This window comes from Podarcis filfolensis (genome assembly GCF_964270895.1).
Source record: "Podarcis filfolensis genome assembly, chromosome: 11".
NCBI classification, from domain to species: Eukaryota; Metazoa; Chordata; class Lepidosauria; order Squamata; family Lacertidae; genus Podarcis; species Podarcis filfolensis.
In genome coordinates, this window is record NC_139613.1 from 27666577 (window position 1) to 27692345 (window position 25769).

Genomic DNA, 25769 nt, shown 5'->3' on the forward strand with positions numbered 1-25769 from the left:
CCTCAACCTCGGCCCTCCAGATGTTTTGAGACTACAATTTCCATCATCACTGACCACTGGTCCTGCTAGCTAGGGATCATGGGAGTTGTAGGCCAAAAACATCTGGAGGGCTGAGGTTGAGGAAGCCTGATCTACTGTATAGGAAGCAAAGAATGATGTAGCAGGGGAAAAGAGAACAACTTTCTTCCATAATTAGTTATTAGAAAGATTGGGATTACATAAATTTCTGTATATTTTATATATATACACCACTAGAAATGCAGATGTGAAATTGTGAATTGAGTACAATGACTTAACATGTTTTGAGTCTAAAGTCTCTCAACTTCAGAGTGACCTTGACTCTTCAGTTCCAAGTCAGGTACCCAGCGCCACAACTGATGATGCATTGTGGAATAGGTTTCAGCTTATGCAGCCAGATGAGGTTGACAGGGTGCTTGTGGCTATACACCCAGCCATAGACCCTATTGATTCTTGTCCCTTTTGGCTTATTGGATCTCACAAAGGGTGTTTGACTGTTTGAGTCCAGAATGTAGTTAACACTTCATAACGTGAAGGGGTGGCCCCTGTTGCCTTGAGAGAGCCACTCGTAAAGAGGTTGATGTGGAACCAGTTGCAAAGATCTGCTTCCTAGGGAAGGCAGTGTAAAAGGTCACCTATCTAGACCTTTTTGAATCTGGTTTGAATTGGTCTTTGCTGAGAGTGGGACAAGAGGCATATGACCCTGCTTCTGCTTCTTTACCTTTCATTACCATTCATTATGGTGTCCTCCTGGACTGGCTCCAAGGAATGGAAATTGGGGGTACAGTGGTACCTCGGGTTAAGAACATAATTCATTCCAGAGGTCCGTTCTTAACCTGAAACGGTTCTTAACCTGAGGCGTGCTTTTGCTAATGGGACCTTCTGCCACTGCACCGCTGGCATGCGATTTCCGTTCTTATCTTGGGGCAAAGTTCTTAACCTGGAGCATCCACTTCCTGGTTAGCGGAGTTTGTAACCCAAAGTGTCTGTAACCCGAGGTACCACTGTACTGTGTTACAGTAGTTCTGGTCCAAGGCTGAGTTCACAGAGTAGCATTGTCAGCCCTCTGGCAAATACGCTATGGGATGCCTTGGGGCACCATTTTATCCCCAATGTTATTTAATAGCTACATGAAGCTTCTGGGAGTGGTCATGGGGAGATTTGGGGCAAGATGTCATTTATATGTTGATCATACTTAGCTCTATTTCTCCCTAACATCTGAACTGGGAGAGGCAGTGCAGACCATGAACTAGCACCTGGATGCAGTGGTGAGATGGATGAGGGAACATACCTGAATCTTGCCAAGATGGAGGCACTATGGGTCAGTGATTCCAGTGTCTGAGGAAAAGTCCCAACACCGCAGCAGCTTAAAACTGGAGAGTGGGGTAGAGACTTACTCAGGTGTAGGGCAGGTGAGTGTGGCTTGCCCACAACAGCCTTTCAGGCCATATGGGGAAGTATGGCAGGCCTAATTAGGCCAACAGGCAGGAGGTTCCCAACTCCTGAAGCGTTATATAATACAGGCTTAGTGTTTATTTTTCTAGCTCCTCTTTCCAACTTCAGAAAAGGCCTCTCTCTTCTACACCTGGATAGAAGCTTCAGAACATTGCCTTAGGCATGGGGCATGTTAGGAGTTCTTACAATCCATATGGATTATATGAGCTAACATACAGCTTTCAAATCAGTTCCTTTAATCCTGACAACAGTTCTCTTATTAAAAATTCATGGTGATTTATTTTCCAACCTTCAACTTGCTTTTCGTTTTGTAATTCAGAACTGTTCACAATGTAGAAAACATTCCTTATTCTTCCAAGTTTTCCTAATCAGATTCTTTTCTCTTTTAGCTTGAAATCTTAACTAACTTAGCAAATGAGGCCAACATTTCAACTCTTCTCAGAGAATTTCAGGTTTGTACATCATTCTTATTCTATGAAACATCACTTGAAGCATATGCTTAAGCTGATTCGAGATTTTTTGATTCGAGATTTTTCCATTAGAAAAACAGCTTCCTTTCTTTTATTTTAAAGGTTTTGAAACTTTATCTAGTGATGCCTGCCCAACTGTGCAGTGGTTTTCCAGTTGTGTAATGGGACTTCTTGCTTTTCTCAAACCTATAGCCCCCATGTGCACCCCAGATCTGTTATGGAAGGTCGTCCAACCCTCTGACGCATACTTTGAAAGTGCATGGGAGGTTACAGGGGCTGGGGGCAGGTAGTAAGGGGAAGTCCACTTGTGATCGTGAATATCACCCATAGAACACAAAATATGGTTTGTATTTTGTTGTAAATCAGCTTGATTCTACTACAAGTTGCAGATGGGCAAAAGCTCCCTAGATACTAGTATTCTAGAAAGGAGTTGTCTTAAGTTCTGATTATATTTTTTGATTGACTCACATTGCTCTTGACCCAAGATAGGTTGTTTCAGAACATACTGGTATATAATATTTATATTTGGAACATCTGTGGTGTTCCAAAGAACCCATTTTTCGCATCTTCACATGCAGCAATTGTTTCACTATCGCCATTTGTTTGTTTGTTTGTTTGTTTGTTTTTAGTTGGATTCAGCAAGTTAAATGAATTGAAATATTTCTGAGAACTATTCATGAACCATGATGTTCTTGCACTCAAACTAATCACTGGCTTTGAGTTGCTACCCACTACTAATATACATGATGGCTGAATCCCTTCTGGCATTGGGTAACTAAAGATAGCCTGTTGCCCTATTTCTATATCACTCACATTTGCTAATTAAAAAAACTGAAGGTAGCTTCCAAAGGGAAGGATAGGTTTGTTAAAGATTTTAACTGATGAGACCAATGTGTTGAAGACTGAAATTCCTATTTTCTTCAGACCTACGTGAAAAGCCAAGATAAACAATTTGCTGCAGCTACAATTCAGGCAATAGGCAGATGTGCAACCAACATCTCGGAAGTGACTGACACATGTCTTAACGGCCTAGTGTGTTTGCTGTCTAACAGGGATGGTAAGTTAATTGTTCTATTTTGTATTTTGAGTGACTGGCAGCTTGTATTTTCTGGTAGTATTCCCAGATAGAACCAGATAAAAACAGTATAGTGTTTGTCTTAAATGACATGTTCTGAATAAACCATGGCATTGTTTATAGTTCCTGTTTGTGGTTCTTTAAAATTATTTCCTTTTTTAATTATTAGCGTGGGTTGCTGTCAGTATACAGTTGATACTGATATCTGAAATATTTTAAAGTACTATAATTAAAATTTGTAGAATGTTGTCTTCATCCAGAGCATTGTGATGTTTTTTCCCCAGTTGCATTAAAGTGGCTGTACTGCAGAGGGTGCTACAAGCAGGGAAATGTGGGGTTTTTATGTTTGTAAGGGGCTAAATAAGATAGCATATCAAACAGTTTAGGACTGCCGCCAACAAAGTTGTCCATGCTTCATCGTTTATTTTCTTCTATATTAATATACAAAAGAGGGGAAATTCAAACAGGCATAAAAGCTAAGCCAGTACTGTGTAATTATTTCTCAAAAAACAACATTAAATCTTATAGAAGGAAGAACATAAGGAAATCAGGTCTGCTTATAATCTCATGAGGTGCCAAAATAAATCCCTGGTACCCATTTTTTGCCTTCACCACTACTTTGCATGTGGAATGTCATCAGTATATTCACCTGGATTGATAGGTGCTTGGCTTTACTTGGAAGTCAATCCACATATTTATTTATTTGTTTGTATGCATATAGTTAAACGTTTGAATCTAGCATATAGTTCAGGCAAAACTAAAAATTCGATTGTGAGTTTATATCAGGTGTCACTTTTCCCTTGACATGCAGTTTCTGGAGGGGAAGATTTGAAAAGGGAGAAAAGAAATAAGTGTTTAACCGTGCCCCCACCAGCTGCTTCCCTCCTGCAACTCTATTACAACTATTGGTCTGGAATCAAAGTTGTAGGAAAGCATCTTGGATGGGAGTTGCCGCGGAAAAGCAAAGGGCAGGACTAGGATTAAGCATCTCCCCCCATTCTTTCAGGAAAACCATTGCCTCCTGATGATGCATTGCAAAGGAGCAGTGTTGGCTAAGTTCCGACATAGGTTGGAACAGTTCTTCACCTTCCATACCAGAATTTTAACAAATGATTTGTTTCTCTTCCTGACCAGTAGTATTCAAGTTTAAGCAATTATTACCTGCTTAATTTACTAAATGGAATGCTGTGGCCAGTGGAGTGGGTACATCTCTTGTCAGCTGACACAGGCAGGAGCAAAGCTTTTATCTGTGAGAAGTAGGCTCGGCTTCCTCAGTTTTTTTCCTACCTGACGCGGCAGAACGTTCCTCCTCAGCTCTACTGACTAGCTAAGTTTATTGGTTATTAGTTTTCTGATTTTTTTCCTTGGCCTTATTTTTCTACTAGTTCTTCCCTTCTATTCCTTGGGATTTCATTTCCCCCCTCCTTTTTTTTTTAAGGCACTTACAACCCTTTTCTTTGTTCCTTCCTTTAAGGCATTTTATTCTTCTTGTTTGTTTTTGTGCCCTTACTTGGTTGTCTCTGTTCCGCTGTTGCAGTGCATGGCAGCTGCCCAGCTGCCCACTTTGTCTGTTGCCACCTCCTTTCGATTTCAACGCACTGCCACAGCATTTCTTTTTTCTGATGTTTTCTTTCAGACGTTATTTTTTCCCCGCCACAAAATTTCTGGGATCACATTTATTTCCTTTGTTCTTTGTGTAGGTGTGCAGCTGCCTTTTATTAATCGTGTGTGTGTGTGTGTGTGTGTGTGTGTGTGTGTGTGTTCCATGGTCCTACTACTGCGCTCCGGGTCTGTGGTGCAGCAGAGGGAGAGGGGTATTTACACCATTCGCAGTATTGCCTCCTGGTCCACTTTGTTTGGTGATGCAGTGCTTGCCTGTTACCAATACAACCTCCAGAGTTAACCTCCTCCAGTTCGCTTAAGTGACATGGAGAGAGTATGTGTGGAGCTTGACTGAGTCACGCTGCCCTCCCCCATAGTCTGCCGTAGCGGCATTGGAGGTCTGAGGCTGGCTAATTCCTCCCGGTTCACCTTAAAAGTGACGACGGAGTGGTCCACGATTCAGCATAACGAGTTGTGTGCCTGTCTGGCTTCCACTGCTATCAATATTGTGAGAGTATGTATCCATCTTGTCCTCCACTAAGGAGCCCTCTCAAGGTGTGACTGAACCACCTCCAAAGCAAACCAAGCAAAAACGTAAACACTTCTTACCTTCCAAGGTTGGAGGACACAACAAGCCTGGCCCCCCATTTCATAGAAAACGCCCTTCCCCTACGCCTATTCCTCAATCTCAGGACTCCACTACAGTGCAGTCCCCCTTACCTAAAAGCAATGTTGGCCATGTGAATGCTAATCATTTGCTACCACCTACTGGTGAAAGACATCTTAACATCAGCTTATCTGACTCTCAGTCAGAATTTTTAGGATTTTCCAAGGATAATGGTCAAGGGGTGCAAAACCCTCAATCTACCAATCCAGCACCATTAATTGAGCAGTTGAAAGAAGCACTTATTGCTTCACTATCATCTGATCTCCAATTACAAATTCCCACCAAGCGACCGGCCTTACCAAAGACAGATTCCTTTCCCCAGCAAGTGGGAACTAATGTAGGGGAATCCTCTCCTAACCCCTTTACACTAGTGGGCAGTGATGGAAATGATGGTTATGTCTCTTCATCCTCCCCTACTTCCTTATGGAAACAGAAATGGGTGATGAAAGGAGTGGTGCATCAGTGCAGGATGAGCCTCTCTCTGTATGTTTGTGCTCCCATTCTAAAACATAAAATTATGCATGCTTTTGGATTATCATCCTTGACTCCAAAGCCAGATAGCGATATATCCCTACCAACTGATAGTCGCACCTCTTCTAATTCCAATTTGGTGCTGTCAGTGTTAAAGGCCGTTGCAAAGTCAGAAGTGGATTCTTCCATGCATTCTAAGTAAAATGCCGCCTTAGCAGATAAATTAAATACCTTATACCCAAAATTTATGGCCTATATTAAAGCTTTGGTAGACAGGTCAATTTTGAATCTTTGCTCACGCCATTTGGTTCCCTGTGAAGGAGATGCCCAACTTCATGATATCATGGATAGGAGACTTGAGTTTGCTCTTGGCAAAATCCATGATGCAGCAGTCCTGTCTATGAGGGCCTCCTGCACAGCAACATCTTGTGCCCAAGCCTGTATTGTGCGGCTTGAGGATCTGATATAAAATCCCCCCCAAGATTCTGCCTAACAATACCAAACTTTCTCTAAACTCTTGAAAGCTCAGTCCTTTATGGCAGATGCCACTATGGACTCTATGCATTTTGCAGCTACAGCAATGTCATCCCAAGTAACAGCTAGAGACACTCTTTGGTTAAAAAATTGGAATGCTGATACAGCATCTAAAGTGAATCTTTCCACCGTTCCCTTCTTAGGCAGTCAACTTTTTGGAAACGGGGCACTAAAAGATGTCCTGATAGAATTAAGGGAAATTCTTATTAGTCAAAGGCAGGATAGAAGGCCAAGAAGACGCTTTTCCCCTTTCACAACTCTGATTATCATGGATGTGAGCCTCCAGCATTGGAGAGCCTACTGCTGGAACCAATTCATCCAAGGTCTCTGGATGGATCTAGAAAAATCTCACTCCCATCAACTGGCTGGAACTGCGGGTGGCCAGACCAACTGGCTGGAACTGCGGGTGGCCAGACTATCAATCATTCACTTTGCTTGGCGGTTCTGTCCACACCATGTCCTGATACGGACCAACAATTCCGTGGCGAAATCCTGTATCACCCATCAAGGCGGCACTCGATCTGTCACTCTTCAGACGGAAGCCGCTTGTCTCTTTAACTGGGATGAATGCCATCTGCTCTCCCTATCAGTGGAACATATTGCCGGAGATGACAACTATCAGGCGGATTGGTTGAGCTGCAAACTTCTGGACCCTGGAGAGTGGAGTTCTCTGGCGTCTGTTCCAAGTGGATCTATTTGCGAGCAAAGCCAGTCCTCAACTGGCACGTTATTATTCAAGGTTCCAGGACCCTCAAGCAGAAGCATGGGATGCCCTAACCGCCCCGTAGCCTCAAGGCCAGCTCTAAGCCTTTCCCCCTCAATCAGTTCTTCCTTGAGTTCTTCACAAAATCAGATGGGAAAAGGCTTGAGTGGTGCTTCTAACCCCCTTCTGGCCCCAAAGACCGTGGTTGTTGGAGCTTCAAACTCTGTTAGTGGCTCCGCCCTTCCATCTTTCAGTATCACCCACCCTATTGCAGCAGGGACCACTTCTCCATCCGGACCCTCAATGTAAACTTTGAGAGCTGTGCATACGTCCAAGGAATACCACACCTTTTCCTTCGGATATTTTGGGCTAGCGCAAAAGGTGGGAAGAACCAACTCCTGTTGGACATGAAATCTGGAAAGCACCTTCAGAAGGAATGAAGGAAAAGGTGTGGTAGTCCTTGGATGTCCGCACAGCTCTCAAAGTTTACATTCACGGAATGAAACCCTTCCAGAAGACAGATTCCTTATTTGTATCCTTTCATCCTTCTACCTAAAGGGCCAAGGTCACTAGTACAGCCTTAGTGAGGTGGATTAGGGCCTGTATTTTCCTGGCGTACGATTCCCTCAATTTGCCCCAGGCAACACAGGTATTGGCTCATTCAACCAGGTCTGCCGCCACCTGATCTGCTGCTTTCTTGGCCAATGCTTCCTTGCTGGATATTTGTAAAGTGGCCATTTGGTCATCTTTTAGTACTTTTTCCAAACATTACACATTGAACCAATCATCCTCAGCTGATGTGGCCTTTAGTCATACTGTCCTCCACCAAGTTCTATAGTTGGTGCATCTGCAGAGCTGGGACCCGCCCATATTTTTCTCCACTGTGGCATGTCCCACTCAATTGGCTGCGGCATTCCAGGAAGTAAATAAAACAATTGGTCTTACCTGAATTGGAGATTTAAGACTGGAATGCCATAGACCATGGACCCCGCCCTAGGCTGCTCTGGATGCGCTTTCTCTATGTTTAGTCTTTCAATTCTGTGTCTCTCCCCCCCCCCCCCATTCACTTTTCTTCCTGAGCCGGGAAGGCAGAAGTAGGCAGATAGGATTGGTTTTTGTTTCATTGGCTCTGTCAGTGCCTGGCTGTTTGTCAAATTTGAAAAACTGAGGAAGCCAGGCCTACTTACAGATTTTTGCTCCTGTCTGTGTCAGCTGACAAGAGATGTACCCACTCCATTATCTACAGCGTTCCAGTCTTAAACCTCCACTTCAGGTAAGACCAATTGTTTTTTCTCTTTCTCTGGAAAATAAAAAAGATAGTGCCTAAAGGGTTATAATCTGCAAACAAATAATATAGGATAAATTTTATTCCTGGCATATGATACCTTCAGTAGCTTTAAAGTGTGTTCTAAAGGAAGACAGAAAGAAATTTCAATGTTCTATTAGTAATGTCTGGTGGAATGAGCTCATTTGGGTATTTGATGACTGCAGTCCATGAAGCAAAACCTTTCTGGAAATGGAGCTGATGAGAGTTGGATTTCAGCAACATCTGGAGGGTCAGTGGTTCCCCATCCCTGAAGTAAAGAATACAAATGATAGACTTTGAGAACATTGGGCATTATTAACTGATGCTTGCTAGAAAGCAGTGTAAAAGCTTAGATGATTAGTAGTTAGGACATCATGCATAAGCCATGGATTCATGGATACAAGAATATGCCACAGCAAGACTTCTGCAAGGCAAGACATTCCTTCCCAATATTCCTGTCCCCTCCCCCTCTGGTTCAGCTATAAGGAGGAGTTCAGAAGCTCTTGCTTCTGGTTTACATTAACTGCAGCTGTGGAGTCCAACCTGACAGACTGTGATTAATCTTAAATATGATTTGGTTGAAATATGGCTTGCCTGTGATTAGTAACTTAAAACCATAGGTTATGAAGCTGGCTTGTGTAAACAACAACAGTTAACATTAACTATACTTTAGTGTTCAGGCAGTTTGTTAAACTGTTAATGGAAATCATAAGCAGAAGCATCCATACGTAGCTGTGTCAGTGTGTGCAAACCCATGGTTCACTGTGGCTTGTTCTCGTCACACTTAAATGTGGTTTAGTGGAAGGAAGATTGAATAAAATGTCTTGCTTTTCCTATTAGGCTGCAGCAAGAACATAGTACATTTGGTCAGGTTTGCCCTTTTCTTTTCAGTGTAATTCCTAGCTAAGAATTGGCATTAATGTGATTGATTTACTAGTTTTTATAAACGTATGTTAGTTCAATCAAGCTTTGAATATTCCTTGTTCAATAAAGTACTTTGTTGCATAACATCCCTGTAAATCTTTGAACTACCACCTTTATTTAGCTCTATTATTTCAAATATCCTGAGCATCATCAGTATACTCTAAATGGCATGTGTGCTTTATTTTTTAGAACCAGGGAAAAGGATATTACACAATTAGATGCTAAATTGATGAAAACAATTTTCAGAACATTGCTTACCTAAATCAATATGACTTGGTTTCGAAACATATTTGCAGTTTTTCAGGCAATTACAAAGCTAAGATTATGGTTTGCTTTGTATGTTTTGCTTTGTATGTTTCTCAAGATCTGTTTTATCAGAGCTTCACATATAGCAAAGATACAAATACTAAGAGTAGTAAAACACATATAGCTCTAGAAAATAAGATTTTAAAGATTTTGAATACCAAGCCTCTTCTCTTTATGGTTTTATTTTACTTGACAGACATCTGTTAAAATTTGGAAAGTGATCTGCATCTGACACACACAAAATTATTGTATTGATTTTACAAAGTATATTTTCAAAACATCTAAATACTTTAATGATTTAATTGTGTTAAACGATATTGATTTTATGTGAATATTTTCCTCTTTTAAAATTATTATTGTCTTTGTCTTTACCAGAAATAGTAGTTGCTGAAAGTGTTGTTGTAATTAAGAAACTGCTGCAGACACAGCCAGCACACCATGGCGAAATAATAAAGCGCATGGCCAAGCTCTTGGACAGTATTACCGTGAGTATTTATTCCATTCTGCCTCTTAGTTACCCAAAGTAACTAGGGAATCAAGAATTGACAGAGAAATATTGGGATGTAGTGTGTGGGTGCAAAGTGTGTCTTGACTATATTTGTGGATATGTTTGTGGAGTAAAGCCTTAAATCACCATTTTTAATACAAGTAAAGAATTTTAAAAGTGTGTGTGTGTGTGTGTGTGTGTGTGTGTGTGTGTAAATTTAAGCCAGTTTCTTATGCCATAATAGCATCACCATAGTTCAGATCTGTTTGGTTAAGTCATAGTAGCCACATTCTGGGTGGTAGTTGTAGGGTTAGAATCTGCTGGGTGTAAACTAAGGTTACCAGGTTTTTTTCAATGAATCCAGGGACACTTTTCAACTTCAATTGATTTTGTATGGGGACTGATTTGTAAATCCGGGGACTGTCCCCAGGAAACGGGGACGTCTGGTAACCTTAGTATAAACTACACTATTGTGTGGAAGAATCACATTAAATTTAATCCAGGAAATCTTCCAGTTTTATCAAACCAAAGCAAGATTACCAGGTAGGATGATTCAGTTGTTTAAGACTTGAACATTAAAAACAGACTCTGTTTATAGTAGGAAAAATGTATACCTGAGGGTATTAAGTTAATTCCAGTTTTTTACCTGAGATCCTGTGGGGTCGCTACCATCTCTCAGCTAAAACATGAAGTATATTGGATGTTTTATGTGATAAACTTTAGACTTGAAAAATCAAAATTATATTGTGTGTTATCCAGAGGTGTGTATCATAAATAAGATGAGCTTTTGAAGCACCACAGCTTTCAAATGGAACTGCTTACAGAATGATTTATAAAATCTTTCTAGATGTCTGTCTTGTAACTGCTCTAAAAAACCAAGGCCTCGTTGTTTTTGTTTGTTTTTGCAGACAAGTTAATGGGTTCAAATGGTAGCAAAAGCTGCTTTCTGACATAAAGGTTTGAAAAGTGCACTTAACCACTTGCTCATGCTATGTGGAATAAAATATCAGGCAATGCAATTTACAATCCTGTTCGGCCTTTGAGGATAATGCAATGCAGAGCTATATAATGAATCCATTATTTCCTGTGTTCTTATAAGTTCAAGGTTCCCACTTATACAACACTGGAAAAGACAATGAAGGCCTTGACATATCTTCTTATCTGCTTGTGAACTTCTTAATGAGGGTTGACTAACATTTGGCCACACAAGTATCACTGAACTACAGCTCCTGAATTTCTGACCATTGGCCATGCTGGCTGGAGCTAATTGGAGTCTTGAGTCCAACAACATCTGCTGGGCCACAGGTTAATCACCTTTATATAAAATGTGATGACAGAAGGATTCCAAGATTATATGCAAACATTTACATGTTAAAGGGATTGGGCACAATGAAATCTGGAAATGTTACATGATACCGACATTATCAAAATAGTCAGATATGTTTATCAGTTCTGTATATATCTTCTATTATAATGACCTACACGGCCATAGATTTGACAGATAGCCTTTGTTGTGCAAAATTCTTAGGGAGTGTAACTTCAGATAATCTAATAAGTCTATAGTCAGCCCCATTAAATTCAGTGGGACTTACTCCCAGGTAAGTGTGGATAGGATTGTAGCCTCAGTCCAGATCCATCCCTTAATGTTTACATAGTGACTGTGTAGCCTAGGCCAAATGAAAAAACTCTTTCATAAAGCTGCATTTTCTTGCTACATTAGGAGGTGTTCATATAAATATATTTGTATAAATGAATATATGAAGCTTTATGTTCTTAATGATTTCTGCACAGTCTCATATACAATTAAAGCCTGTGAAGAACATATCTCTGAAACCTTCTGCAGCCCTAACTAAGGAGTGTGTGCACTTGTGAGAACAGATGGATATTTGGTCATATCTGTCAGGGTTCTTATTATGTTCCTTCCCTTGACTAGAGACTTCTGTCTTTAGTATAAACTGTGGCCATGTGTAACATCTGGTACTACTGTAACATTTAAACACAAGTGGATAATAGAGATTTCTTTAGATAATTTATCATAACTGAAAACTGAAGTTACCCATATATTCTTATTTAGAAGTATCTGTCAGTTCTGCAGGCAGCTTCAACTTCTCCTATACTTGAAAATTTAATGTACCACTCAATTACTATTCTTTAGTCCAATTTAAAATAATAGTTTGGGAGTAAGGTCTTAATGCAGCGTAACCTTTGGAACGTTAGAAATAACCCCTTTCCCACTGTATACTAATGACATCAGTCTTAACCACATTTCATTCAGCAAATGTACTCAAGCATTTAAAACTTTTCTTGCATAATAGATGTTGTGCATCTTTTCACTTTGTCACTGGAGCTTTCAAAATTAAAATGCTGTTGTCATAGAATTGTACTTTATATTCTGAATTAGACTAATAATTCAGTTTTTCCATAATGCTTTGTTGGGATCTAGTTTAAGTAGAATGCATTAGGGTCTTTAGTTATGGACATTTTCATCTGTGCAGCTGTATGAAGTATAGAATGAAATACCATAGGGTATCTGTCTGTATTGTAATGGGATGTCATGCGTATAGTAACCAAGCACATTATGTGAAGTAAAGAGGTGGTTCCTTTCTAGAACAAGAAGCTCAGGTTATTACTGGTCAAGTAGGGAACTCCATGACAAAAGACACTTTGAGAGCACAAAGTAAGTCAAGATTAGTGAACCTGTGGAAATAATCAATTGGTATCTGGTTTTCTGAATCATCTTGGGACATCCTTAGAGAAATGAAACAAAGGCTGGTGCTTAGTAGGCTTTATTGGACAGGATAATTATGCCAGTAACTGTTCAAGTAGTTCATCCCTTACCTTCAAGAGGATGTTCTTTGTCAGATTTTACCAGGGGAGCTGCTGACTTTTTCTAGAGCATGTTAGACTCATTAGCCCTCCTTCCTAGCTGGGAGGGTGAAAGGTAGTCCTAATGAGATGTATAGCTCAGAATGTTTTCTAGTGACAATATCTCTAAAGAAGTCTTGCTTGTTGCCATTCATACAATTTTAAAAATTATTCTTTCTTTATATACTGCTGCATTTAAAAAAATCTATCACAGCAGTTTACAGCAATATAAAAATAAAAAATCATACACTAACGTAATAAAAAGTTAAAAGCAAGTTGAAAATAAAAATAAATTGAAAACAAACATTAATAGCCCATTGTGGGGGATGTACTCTTAATTGCCTGCATAGACATGGAGGACCCAAAAAGGTTTTCAGCAGGTGTTGACACCGAAGGCGCCTTCTGAATCTCTTTTTGCAGGGTGTTTCACAGGACTGGGCCAGTGAAACTTAAAGGCCCAATTTCTAATCTTTGTTGTTATTGTGTAGTTGTTTTGTCGTGTCTGACTCTTCGTGACCCCATGGACCATAGCACGCCAGGCACTTCTTTCACTGCCTCCCGCAGTTTGGTCAAACTCTTGCTGGTAGCTTCGAGAACACTATCCAACCATCTCGCCCTCTGTCGTCCCCTTCTCCTTGTGCCCTCCATCTTTCCCAACATCAGGGTCTTTTCCATGGAGTCTTCTCTTCTCATGAGATGGCCAAAGTATTGGAGCCTCAGCTTCAGGATCTGTCCTTCCAGTGAGCACTCAGGGCTGATTTCCTTAAGAATGGATAGGTTTGATCTTCTTGCAGTCCATGGGACTCTCAAGAGTCTCCTCCAGCACCATAATTCAAAAGCATCAATTCTTCGGCGATCAGCCTTCTTTATGGTCCAGCTCTCACTTCCATACATCACTACTGGGAAAACCATAGCTTTAACTATACGGACCTTTGTTGGCAAGGTGATGTCTCTGCTTTTTAAGATGCTTTCTAGGTTTGCCATCGCCTTTCTCCCAAGGAGCAGGCGTCTTTTAATTTTGTGACTGCTGTCACCATCTGCAGTGATCATGGAGCCCAAGAAAGTAAAATCTCTCACTGCCTCTATTTCTTCCCCTTCTATTTGCCAGGAGGTGATGGGCCCAGTGGCCATGATCTTAGTTTTTTTGATGTTGAGCTTCAGACCATATTTTGCGCTCTCCTCTTTCACCCTCATTAAAAGGTTCTTTAATTCCTCCTCACTTTCTGCCATCAAGGTTGTGTCATCTGCATATTTGAGATTGTTGATATTTCTTCCGGCACTCTTAATTCCGGCTTGGGATTCATCCAGCCCAGCCTTTCGCATGATGAATTCTGCATATAAGTTAAATAAGCAGGGAGACAATATACAGCCATGTTGTACTCCTTTCCCAATTTTGAACCAATCAGTTGTTCCATATCCAGTTCTAACTGTAGCTTCTTGTCCCACATAGAGATTTCTCAGGAAACAGATGAGGTGATCAGGCACTCCCATTTCTTTAAGAACTTGCGATAGTTTGCTGTGGTCAATACAGTCAAATGCTTTTGCGTAGTCAATAAAGCAGAAGTAGATGTCTTTCTGGAACTCTCTAGCTTTCTCCATAATCCAGCGCATGTTTGCAATTTGGTCTCTGGTTCCTCTGCCCCTTCGAAATCCAGCTTGCACTTCTGGGAGTGCTCGTTCCACATACTGCTTAAGCCTGCCTTGTAGAATTTTAAGCATAACCTTGCTAGCGTGTGAAATGAGTGCAATTGTGCGGTAGTTGGAGCATTCTTTGGCACTGCCCTTCTTTGGTATTGGGATGTAGACTGATCTTCTCCAGTCCTCTGGCCACTGCTGAGTTTTCGAAACTTGCTGGCATATTGAGTGTAGTACCTCAACAGCATCATCTTTTAAAATTTTAAATAGTTCAGCTGGAATATCATCACTTCCACACTTCCACTGGCCTTGTTATTTGCAGTGCTTTCTAAGGCCCATTTGACTTCACTCTCCAGGATGTCTGGCTCAAGGTCAGCAACCACACTACCTGGGGTGTACGAGACATCCATATCTTTCTGGTATAATTCCTCTGTGTATTCTTGCCACCTCTTCTTGATGTCTTCTGCTTCTGTTAGGTCCTTACCACTTTTGTCCTTTATTATGGTAATCTTTGTATGAAATGTTCCTTTCATATCTGCAATTTTCTTGAACAGATCTCTGGTTTTCCCCTTTCTATTGTTTTCCTCTATTTCTTTGCATTGCTCATTTAAGAAGGCCTTCTTGTCTCTCCTTGCTATTTTTTGGAAATCTGCATTCAGTTTCCTGTATCTTTCACTATCTCCCTCACATTTTGCTTGCCTTCTCTCCCCCGCTATTTGTAAGGCCTTGTTGGACAGCCACTTTGCTTTCTTGCATTTCCTTTTCATTGGGATGGTTTTCGTTGCTGCCTCCTGTATAATGTTACAAGCCTCCATCCATAGTTCTTCAGGCACTCTGTCCACCAAATCTAAATCCTTAAACCTGTTCCTCACTTCCACTGTGTATTCATAAGGGATTTGATTTAGATTGTATCTTACCGGCCCAGTGGTTTTTCCTACTTTCTTCAGTTTAAGCTTGAATTTTGCTATAAGAAGCTGATGATCTACATATACAATATTCTGGTTCCTGTTGTTCAGTTCAGCGAATGCAATATGACATGCACTGTCCTGGAGAAAACAACAGGTCCTGCTATAGTGCCAGAGAATATATAGGATGCCTTCTTTAAAAAAACCAAAAACTGTTTATGGTGCTGTTTGAGTAGTTAATGGACTTTAAATGGCCTTTCCCTTTCATAGCTATATACAGCACAAAACAGATCCCAGTGGTTTCTCTGGTAATGATATTCCTCACTCTTCTGGAGCCTTAAGTTGAGGCTGACCTTGAAGACTGTTTAAAGGTTGTGGTTGATGCAGAATGCACTAGTACAGAAGCAAACTGGCTTGTATCTTGGCAAAAATGGACCAGAGGTTGTGGGTTGCAGGATATATCAGCATTCAGGGCTATTTTCCTGGAGCCTTAGACAATAATTCACAGCTGTGTTTTTCATTATAGCCTCCTAGATCAGACTCAGTTATAACCCAAACATGCATTTGGTTACCCATTTCTTAATTATTTGCTTTAAATTTGAATAGTAGTAGTGCTATTGTTGTAACCTAGCTTGGGTCCCAGTTTCACCAGTTGAAGATTATCATCCTAGATGACTTAGGTCTCACAAACTTTAGAGAGCACATTCTGTATGACATTTAAGGTCACTTGAGAATATACATCTGTTCATCATGTTCATGGGGCAAGAGAATTCATAAATCATGAAAACCTTTCCACTAGAAGTAAACAGACAAATAGCAAAATGGGCATTTATGTTTAGTCTGGTGACCAAGAGTTAAGCAAGCCTTTCTTCTTCTTTTTTTCTTTTTAAAAAATACTGAGGTTTTTTACTTGAGAATAACTCAGGATATTAATGTAAGTTAAAATAGATCCAATGAACTAAAATAGTGGGTGAGCTACTGGACCTTTATGTGTTTTGAGTCATGCACAGGAATATATTAACTGTCCTACAACAACCAAGATTCAAAGATTCATGTAAATCAATATCTCCAAATAGTGTTGCCCTTGGGGCAAGGGAAAGATGAGATGTGGAAGACTGGAAAGGAGACCTTTTTTAGTTAGTTATTTCTTGATATATAGGTAATTTAAATTCAAGGGACCAATCCAGTTAGATCCCACTACACTGCAGCTCTTGAGCATTGGAATACTTCATTTTAAACTTACATGTGTTTTAAAATGCAGGTTACTATTTCACAGATGATTGCATGGATGTAAGATGTCAATAAAAGAATATTTGTGTGCATATTACTTCCAGTTTTGTATCTCTCTATCATGGTTAAGCCAGTCATATTTGTGTTATCAGTATATTCTAACATTTGTATACTAACTTTCTCTTGCTTGCATCCTCACTTTCTCTGATAGATGACAAATAATTTAGTAGTAGTTACCTTATCAATCAAATAAATGGTTAGGTAGATTAGGAATGTAGTAGATAGCATTTTCTTTTGGTTAACTTGAACATGCCATCTCTGTTTTGAATTTGAGAAAAAGTGAGCTAGGAGGAGCCATAATAAATTATGCTAACATGCTTGAAATACATGCTACTTGGAACATAATTTTGAGGGTGAATTGACATCTATCCGTCTCACAAAAATTCGTAGGCCAGTTTTGCAAACAAGATCATAAAAGGTACTAGCTTTGCTCCACCCTTAAAAAAAATACTAGCCAGCTAAGAGCTTGCAGAGGAAGGATGGAGAAGTTCTTCATGCAGTAGCCTGTTGCTTTTCTTTGCTGCATGCACAAGACGGACAGAGCGCTCCATCCCTCTCCTGTCAGCCTGCTCACTCACCTTCATGTGATCTCTTTTGGACTGTGGTAACCAGACTAGTGCTTAAATATATGATGCCCATAGATCTTGTATTTGTGGTGATTCAGAACATGCACACAGATACATAAAATGTACATGATGAAGCCTTAATCATTTACTAAGAAGAATTAAAGTGAGTATCCCAAAGGTATGGCAAAGTAGCGTAAAAAAGCAGTTGCAGTTTCTAAAATATTGCATCAATGGCATGACAACTTTGCCTCATAGTACGAACCATCCTAGTTAGCTTGTCCAGTAATAGCAATTTAATCACCATCTTGTGATCCTAGTTGGAAGGAAACCTGTAGCCCTCCAGGTACTGTTATGGATGACGGGAATTATAGTCCAAGCATTGGCCACTCTAGAAGGAGTTGATGGGAGTTGAAGCTCAACATTTCTGGATGGCAACAATGTTCAACTGGTCAAACTAAAGTATTGCTGCCCTCCTGTTGAGGAGTAATATGAACATGATAAATGAAGCATCATTGTTTATTATAGTAATGCCTCTTGTTATGTACTGTACTTCTTGTGAACGCTTCGGGTAACGAGCTTTGCTAACCCAGAAGTAGGTGCTCCTGGAAGTGAATGGAAGTCGTGCGCTAGAGGCAGGCACGCAGTGGGAGGCCCATTAGCGAAAGCGCGCCTCATGTTAAGAACGGTTTCAGGATAAGAACGGACCTCTGGAATGAATTAAGTCCGTAACCGGAGGTACCACTGTACAGTGGTACCCCGGGTTACATATGCTTCAGGTTACAGACTCCGCTAACCCAGAAATAGTACCTCGGGTTAAGAACTTTGCTTCAGGATGAGAACAGAAATTGTGCTCTGGCGGCGTGGCGGCAGCAGGAGGCCCCATTAGCTAAAGTGGTGCTTCAGGTTAAGAACAGTTTCAGGTTAAGAACGGACCTCCGGAACGAATTAAGTACTTAACCCGAGGTACCACTGTACTGTTCTACTCTTTAGCTCTTTTTGTTAGCATTGGCAGCTGAGTTGGCAACAGAGCCAAGGTTTGATAAAAGAGTAATATAATTGGCACTGGACTATTTAGGAGGCTTGTGAAGAGCAGGTGTTGGAACATATCAAACACAAAAAAGTTACATTGTAAAGTGAGCATGTTAACATTTCCCAATATTTAGAATCTTGTTAGTAGCATGAAGATATTTCTTTTTATGCTGGGTGCCCAGTTACAATATGTTTTGCATATGGGTTTGGATACCAGAGTACAAAGTATTCACATGTCAGTTATGAACTGTATGTGTAAATTATTTTTCTCGTGGTACATATAGGTATGCATAACTCATTTTTTGTGGTTTTATATGTAACCAGCAAACAAATATAAATGCATATGCCATTCATAATTGTCATATTATTGGAGGTTACCAGAATCACCCATTGAGTCTTTCATCCAACAGTTTCTGATGAACTAGGGCAGGAACTAGACAAGAATCTACTGAGAAGCCTCATGGTAGAGTGGCAGTGGTTTCCAATTCCCAGTTGTTTAACAATGGCAACAGCAAAAAGACTTCGGCTCCCAATAGCAAAATTATACTGTTAAAAACCTTGATCTCTAGTCATTCTTTTGTAAATCTGTACTTGTACATGCAGCGCCACCCCCCAAACCTACAGTAGGTAAAAATGGCTGTTCCCTCTGAACCACCATGTTGTGCCTGGCTTTCTGCCCCTCACCTTCCTTTGCCATGGTTTTACACCCAATCCAGTTTGTGGCTGTCAGGAGTCTGGTAAAATAACCCAAGTATTCTGCAAGCCTGAAGGCTTACCCGCTCCTGGGCTAGGATCTCTCTTGTGAAGTGAAGGCTTCTTAAAACTGAGTATTTGTTATTAAGGTCTTGTTTCTGTGCCTTATACTAGGTCTAAGTATGCATTTGATACTAATTTACCATTAGTTTGACTGTGATGGTTTTATTTCAAGTATCTTAATTTTTGCAACATGGATAACATTGAGAAAATGCATTTCACAAATGCATAAATTATTGTGTGTTTATTCATTTTTTATTTTAAGGTTCCCGTGGCTAGGGCCAGCATTCTTTGGCTTACTGGAGAATACTGTGAACGAGTTCCAAAAATAGCCCCTGATGTTTTAAGAAAACTGGCCAAGAGCTTCACTGATGAAGATGACCTTGTGAAGCTGCAAATTTTAAATCTTGGAGCAAAATTATATTTAACCAACTCAAAGCAGGTAAGAATGAGAGAAAACTAAAACACAAGTCTGTTTAGACATATTTACTAACATTAACTAAAGAGGTGTCAAGCTTTAGAGTTACAGTATTCATATCCTTTTCATAACATTCTCCCTTTCCTTGATTCAGAAATTCATCAGCATACCCAAGGTTAGTCATATAATAAAATGATTGAAGAGGAAAAGATAAATCCTAAAACTTGTCTAAAAGGCCAAAGATATTTCCAAAAGAATTACAACCTAGGAAACCTGTGTACATTTAGTGTACAACCTGTTTGACAGTTCAGTGAAAAGATGCACCTTTAATCCAAAGACATACAGTTTCATACAACTTGGACATAATGCAGAACCCATAGATATTGGATTTATTCCAATATTGACTGAGCAGAAGACCACACCCTCCTCTCCACAGCAGTCTGTTGTATGGGCTCTGGTGCGGGCAACTGCAGGGGGAGTGACAAATTGCCCAAGATCAGGTGCAACTTTGGATTCTATCCTTCAGTACAAACTAATCAAACAGAACTCCATAACATTTTAAAATTACATGCCTCTGCCATTCAAATACTATAAATCTTCAGTTGAAATAAGATTTGAGAATCAATGAGAAGAGCTCTGCTAGATGACGCCAAAGGTCCCATCTAGTCCAGCATCCTGTTTTTACAGTGGCTAACCAGACGCTTGTCGGAAACCCACAAGCAGGACATAAGCGCTCTCCTCACTTGTGCTTCCCAGCAACTGGTTTTCAGAGACATATACTGCCTCTGATACTGGATATAGTAATGTTATCATGCATAGGAGCCATAAAGTCTCCATGGCAGCAGAAAAGTTCAGAATCTCAGCTTACAGTCACATACAAATAGGATTGTGGTTTATAAAATAGACAAGTAAATTTCAAACCGTGGGTTAGTTAAATATTGCCTATAAAGCAGGATTCCTGGTTCATATGTAACACCTAAAGTGAGATTTGTTGAAACCAAAATTAATCTCTCTCCCCTTCCCCCCATTTTCAGTCATCATTTACCTTCATTGGTTCTTTCCCTAGTGCCCTTAGGTATGTATCAGATTTATTGGATCATCCCAGTTCTAGTATGATATGAGTGTGAAAAATGCATCTATCTGCTTTCCATACTGCATCCATAATTTCATTCATCTCCAGAATGCCCCCCCATTTAGCTTTTTTTCTAATCTAAATTAAACTAAGTAACCCAAACTCTTTAACCTTTAACCATAGAGGAGTTGCTGCAGTCCCTTGATCATTTTGGGTTTATCCAGCACCTTCAAGAACAAGGGCAAATGGCCAGCCAAATAGCCTTGTTCCTTCTGCTCCTCAAAATCCACCTTACCTTCAAGCAGGGAAGCAATTGTAGTTGGAGGAGGGCAAGCAATTACCAGTTTTGAGAACTGATTTTAGGCCACTCTTTTTATACCTGTTCCTTATGTTTGGGAGTTAACAGATAAACAGTGTTTAAAACTTACTGAATTATATCTGATCAACATTGTATGATTTTTATCTGCCTTTACAACAATTTCCTGCATCATTATATCTCCAAGATCCATGAGTTCATTAGTGTCTTCTAGGAAGAAAGGTGCATGAGGCTAAATGTCCTCTACCATCCAACATAATACTGTAGTCAATATTCTGTATAGAAAGATTTTTACAGGACTTAGAACTTCGTGTTTGGCTTTTTTGATTGGGCAGTGGTGTTTCAGCAATAATAAGTCTGCCAGATTTCCTTTTCACAAACTTAATGGGTCATATCCGAGTGTAACTGAGTTTCAGTTGACATTTTGAGATCTAACCATCACCTGTGAGGCCATTTAAGAAAAGGGCTGCCCTGCGAAATTTTGAGTGTTTCCATGTTTTGATCAGCATAACAAACACTACATTTGTTCCAAATTTCCTCCTTCTGTTTCCAGCTGATCATTTTCCTTCTTTAGTAACTTTGCTACGCCCTTCTTTAGTCAGAGAGAAGTAGGCAGAAACTGGTCCTGACAGTGTCTGGCATCAGTAGCACTAAGAATCAGAACAGAATTGATGGGTTTGATCTGCTGTTTCAGCAATTTTCTGTTGGTTTCTCAGTGCTGGAAGCCCCTGAAATTTCCAACTTGCCTTAATATTCCATAATCAGTAGCAGCCACAATCATATGCCACTGGTTTCACTTAATGCAGTTTTGTAGTCAAAATAAATCATTCAAAACAACACTGAATTGCATTTCTAATGAAACAGTATATATTGAACTAAGGACTATTGGATATCTTCAAAGAAAGATAATTGTCCATTTTACAGTGTATACTACTTAACATTCTTCAGGCATAATTATAGAGCAACAAAATATTCAATTCTGCATCATGAGAAAATTCTTTCAAAGAGATTGTGCTTTTTCAATATAAATCTTGTTGAGAAAAGCGTGCTTATATATCAGAGTTTAATTCTGTGAATTTGAAGGATGTGTCTTTTTATAAACTCAAATAAGATTTGCAGCTTTTCTTCAACTGAAGAATTATAACATATGCATATTTTACTTTTAAGTGATACAGTGTTTTGATCTTTGTATCTATTGCATTTTTGTATACATTTATACAAAATGTATTCTGTGGACTATTTGTATAATGTTTCCAATTTTCTCTTACGCAGTTATTAAGGTTAACATGCATTGGGTAATTTTAATAATTAATATTCCTACACATCAAATTAGAGAGTCTGGTTATGCTATAAAAAGCTGTGATAATATAACCGGCTTTTACGTATATAAATAAATGACCGATATTACCAGAAGCTTTAAGCTGTGAGGGGGGAAAGGGAAGAAGTCTTTTATCCTGGTTTTTAGAGGGCATCAGCAGCTTGCTTTTATGAAAAAGTAACAGCTAAATGCACTGCAAATAATTTGCAGTAATCCAGTTCAGTGATTCATGTGTCTGCTTTAATGGGTCATAATTCAGAGTAAAGTAACTGAGTGCAGTCAGAGTGCAGACACTGCTTATGCCAGGGACAGTATCTCTTCATAAAACACACCTCAGCAGAAGCAGTTTGCCAGCCTCCTAATACCCTCTGATGTTTTGATGTCCTGCATATTTTTCCGATTAAGTTTTGAGTGCCATGTTTTTAGTTGTATTTCCACATTCATTATTCTCACGTAGGCCCTTCAGCGGGTTTGCCATATATGATTATTTTTTTAATGATGCCTTTCTTTCCACTTCAGCAGTTTAATAATCTAGCACATGGCTGCTTCTCAGTACTCAGCATTCACCTCCCCAATACAGAAGAGGACATGTGCGTTGGCTTCAAAATTCCATTTACTGCTTTAGAAATGCATATTCCCTATGGAACAACATTTGTTTGACATAACCATTCATTTTTATTACCTCTTTAAATATGTTTATCCAGAGTTATCAATAATCATAAATAACTTGTATTCTCTTCTTGCCCTGTTTTTCACAGACAAAATTGCTTACCCAGTACATATTAAATCTCGGCAAGTATGATCAAAGCTACGACATCAGAGACCGTACAAGATTTATTAGGCAGCTCATTGTTCCAAATGAGAAGAGTGGAGCTTTAAGCAAATATGCCAAAAAAATATTTCTGGCACAGAAGCCTGCCCCAGTGCTTGAATCTCCTTTTAAAGGTTTGTCAGTCAAATTTTCTACCAAATCTTATTTGCAGATCTGCAGATCTGTATTCTTAAGTCACCAAAACAAATTTTGCTAAATAGTCTGCTTACAATTTGTAAATGAGCAACATGATTTTAGTTTCACATTTTTTTAAGGGAGAGTGGTCAACTCTAAATTCTTTCTTATTCTGACATTTAATGGTATCTGGTAATCCAAAATAATTTAAAAACTTAATTTGTAATGTCTATATTTTACCTTTTCTTAATAATAAAAACTGCTATGTTTGTAGTAAACATAGTCAGTGTAGAAAGGTCTTTGGCCATTCACAAAACTTTGAACTTCTAGAGTGGCTTTTTTATTATTATTGAGAAGCATCAAACTAAAGTTACTTCCAGATTAAGTTTGTGTTAGGTATATTAGGATTACTGGTATTTTTGGCTCCTAAGCCATTTTATGGACTAAACTGCTGTGACTTACACCCTCCTTTTCTCCCTGTTCTATTTAAAATAATCCTGTGGCCCTGGTTAGTAATTTTATTATGTACATTATCTGTTTTCTTAAAAAATTCATACTTTGGTATTTTAATCCTGCTTTAAACTCTGAAAGCAGCACTCCTTGCAAAGAAAAAACTATTAAAATTCTGGATGTGTTTGTGCCAAGACATGTATATGGATTATTTAACTGTGCTGTCATTCTTAATATTCACAGTAAAGTAATTTTTAGAGAAGCTACATTTCAGAGCAACACCTCTAAACACACTGACTGATTAGCTTTTTTATTGACCATTATGGGTGAGATTATTGTAATCTATGGACTGGAATCAGTTTTTTGACCTATGAAGAGCTTCCTAGTTTATATTTATTCCATGACATTTGAGGTAATGTAACGCCAATTACCTTTAGTCCTGATTAAGATTGCTCTTTGTGATATAGAGCTCATGTCAGTATATTTTTCACCTCTTTCCCTCCCCCACCCCCAACAGATAGGGAGCACTTCCAGCTTGGTACTTTGTCTCATACTCTGAACATGAAAGCCAATGGCTACATGGAGTTGTCTGATTGGCCAGAGGTTGCACCTGACCCTTCAGTGAGAAACGTAGAAGTAATTGAGCCGGTATGTTGACTTTTCAAAATAATGTTGTTTTGGGAGCTTGGAATTATGCAAGTGTGTTTAGGAACAGGGGGGTTACTTTACTTACCAAGACTTCCAATTGGGTTTCAATAAACTTATTGTAAAATGTCCTTTCAGCTGCTGTTGGCTACTTTGAAACCCTTCATATTCCTCTGCTGTATCTTCTTTGTATATATTTTCATTCCGTCACTCTGTTTCCAGCTTTGCTTGCTGGTATATGAGTCCTACCAGTAATTAATTCAGCCTTCCAAGTTTAATCTGAATATCATGTGGTTTACTAGGATTTGCAAACTTCAAGAGATTTAATATCTGTTCTTGGATAATGCAAACTGCTAATGTATATTCACCTTTCAACACTACCCAAATGCTCACAATTGATCTAAAATAGGTACTTGAATTGGGGCTATTGCTTAGAGATGGCTGCCCACAGCACATCTTGATGACTGAAGAGAAGTTGATTGAGTCTAGGTAGATACTGAACCTTTTAGCAGGTTTTCTTCTTTTTATTTTTATTTGGTTGGCATAAGAAAGTTTCCTTCCTCCATATCAGGATAAAAATGTTCTGCTGTCTGAGCAGAAGCAAAGCCAGGGCACATGTTGAAGTATTCCTTCTATTATTAAACATATTTATTGATCAGAATATTCATTAATTTTTCAAATCAAATCTTTATTATTGCCGTCAGAGACCAGCACCAAGAAAACAAAAAATGAAGGACATAAAGCACATCATCCAAATGTGTATAATAGAGTAAAAGAGAATAAAATATAATAGGAAAGAGTAAACAATAAATAAACATTCCAGTCATTTTTCTTTATTTTTTGCAAAGTAAAGATAGATGTGTTTACAGTTGACACAAATAACTTGTGTTGATGAGATAAAATTGGATTGTGTTTTTAATATTTTTTTTGTAAGCCGCATTGATTATTCTAACTTTTTGGTATAAATGTTTGTTTAGGAGTGCTCAGTACAATTCCCCTTATTTATATGTTAGATTATATTTGCTTCTGTGTGTGTGCATGCACTCCTGTGTCAGAAAAGAGAGTGTTCATGGTTGTAAATAGAATTTATCACAACTTTTTAACTATGTGTTCTTCTTTTAAAAAAAACATGAATAGGCAAAAGAATGGACTTCAATATTAGGGAAGGAAAAGAAAAAGAAACACACTGATGAAAGATTCTACTCTGAATCAGAAGATGAGGAAGAGGAGGAGGAAAGTGATGATTCTTCTAGCAGCAGTGACAGTGGTATGTGTGGATAAAGAAAGATCACAGTTCAGAACTATGAAATACAGTGTTCCCAGTATGTCCCATTATTTAAACCCATTAATTTGTGTTGCATGTGAGTGATTTTATCTTTTGAGTAAGAAAAATTGTTGCACTGTGATGAATAGACCTGTGCATTCTTATAGTCACATAATGTGGTTTCTGTGTTAGAGTACAAAGCTAAACTTGTTTATTCAGACGAAAATAAAATGGACTTCAGAGCCTTACTCCCATGTGTGTAGATTCACATCATGCTCA

At 39.2% G+C, this 25769-nt stretch overlaps 1 protein-coding gene across 2 annotated transcripts in view; it reads left to right on the forward strand.

The window, feature by feature from the left end:
* The window catches only part of AP3B1 (adaptor related protein complex 3 subunit beta 1), a 127977-nt gene that overhangs the window by 39912 nt on the left and 62296 nt on the right, over nt 1-25769 (forward strand). For both annotated transcript variants that reach the window (XM_083576036.1, XM_083576037.1), the window contains exons 12-18: nt 1863-1925; nt 2868-3000; nt 9907-10016; nt 19327-19503; nt 22944-23130; nt 24099-24229; nt 25364-25493. In XM_083576036.1, the coding sequence (XP_083432162.1) occupies nt 1863-1925; nt 2868-3000; nt 9907-10016; nt 19327-19503; nt 22944-23130; nt 24099-24229; nt 25364-25493 (931 nt within the window). The remainder of the gene's footprint in view (nt 1-1862; nt 1926-2867; nt 3001-9906; nt 10017-19326; nt 19504-22943; nt 23131-24098; nt 24230-25363; nt 25494-25769) is intronic.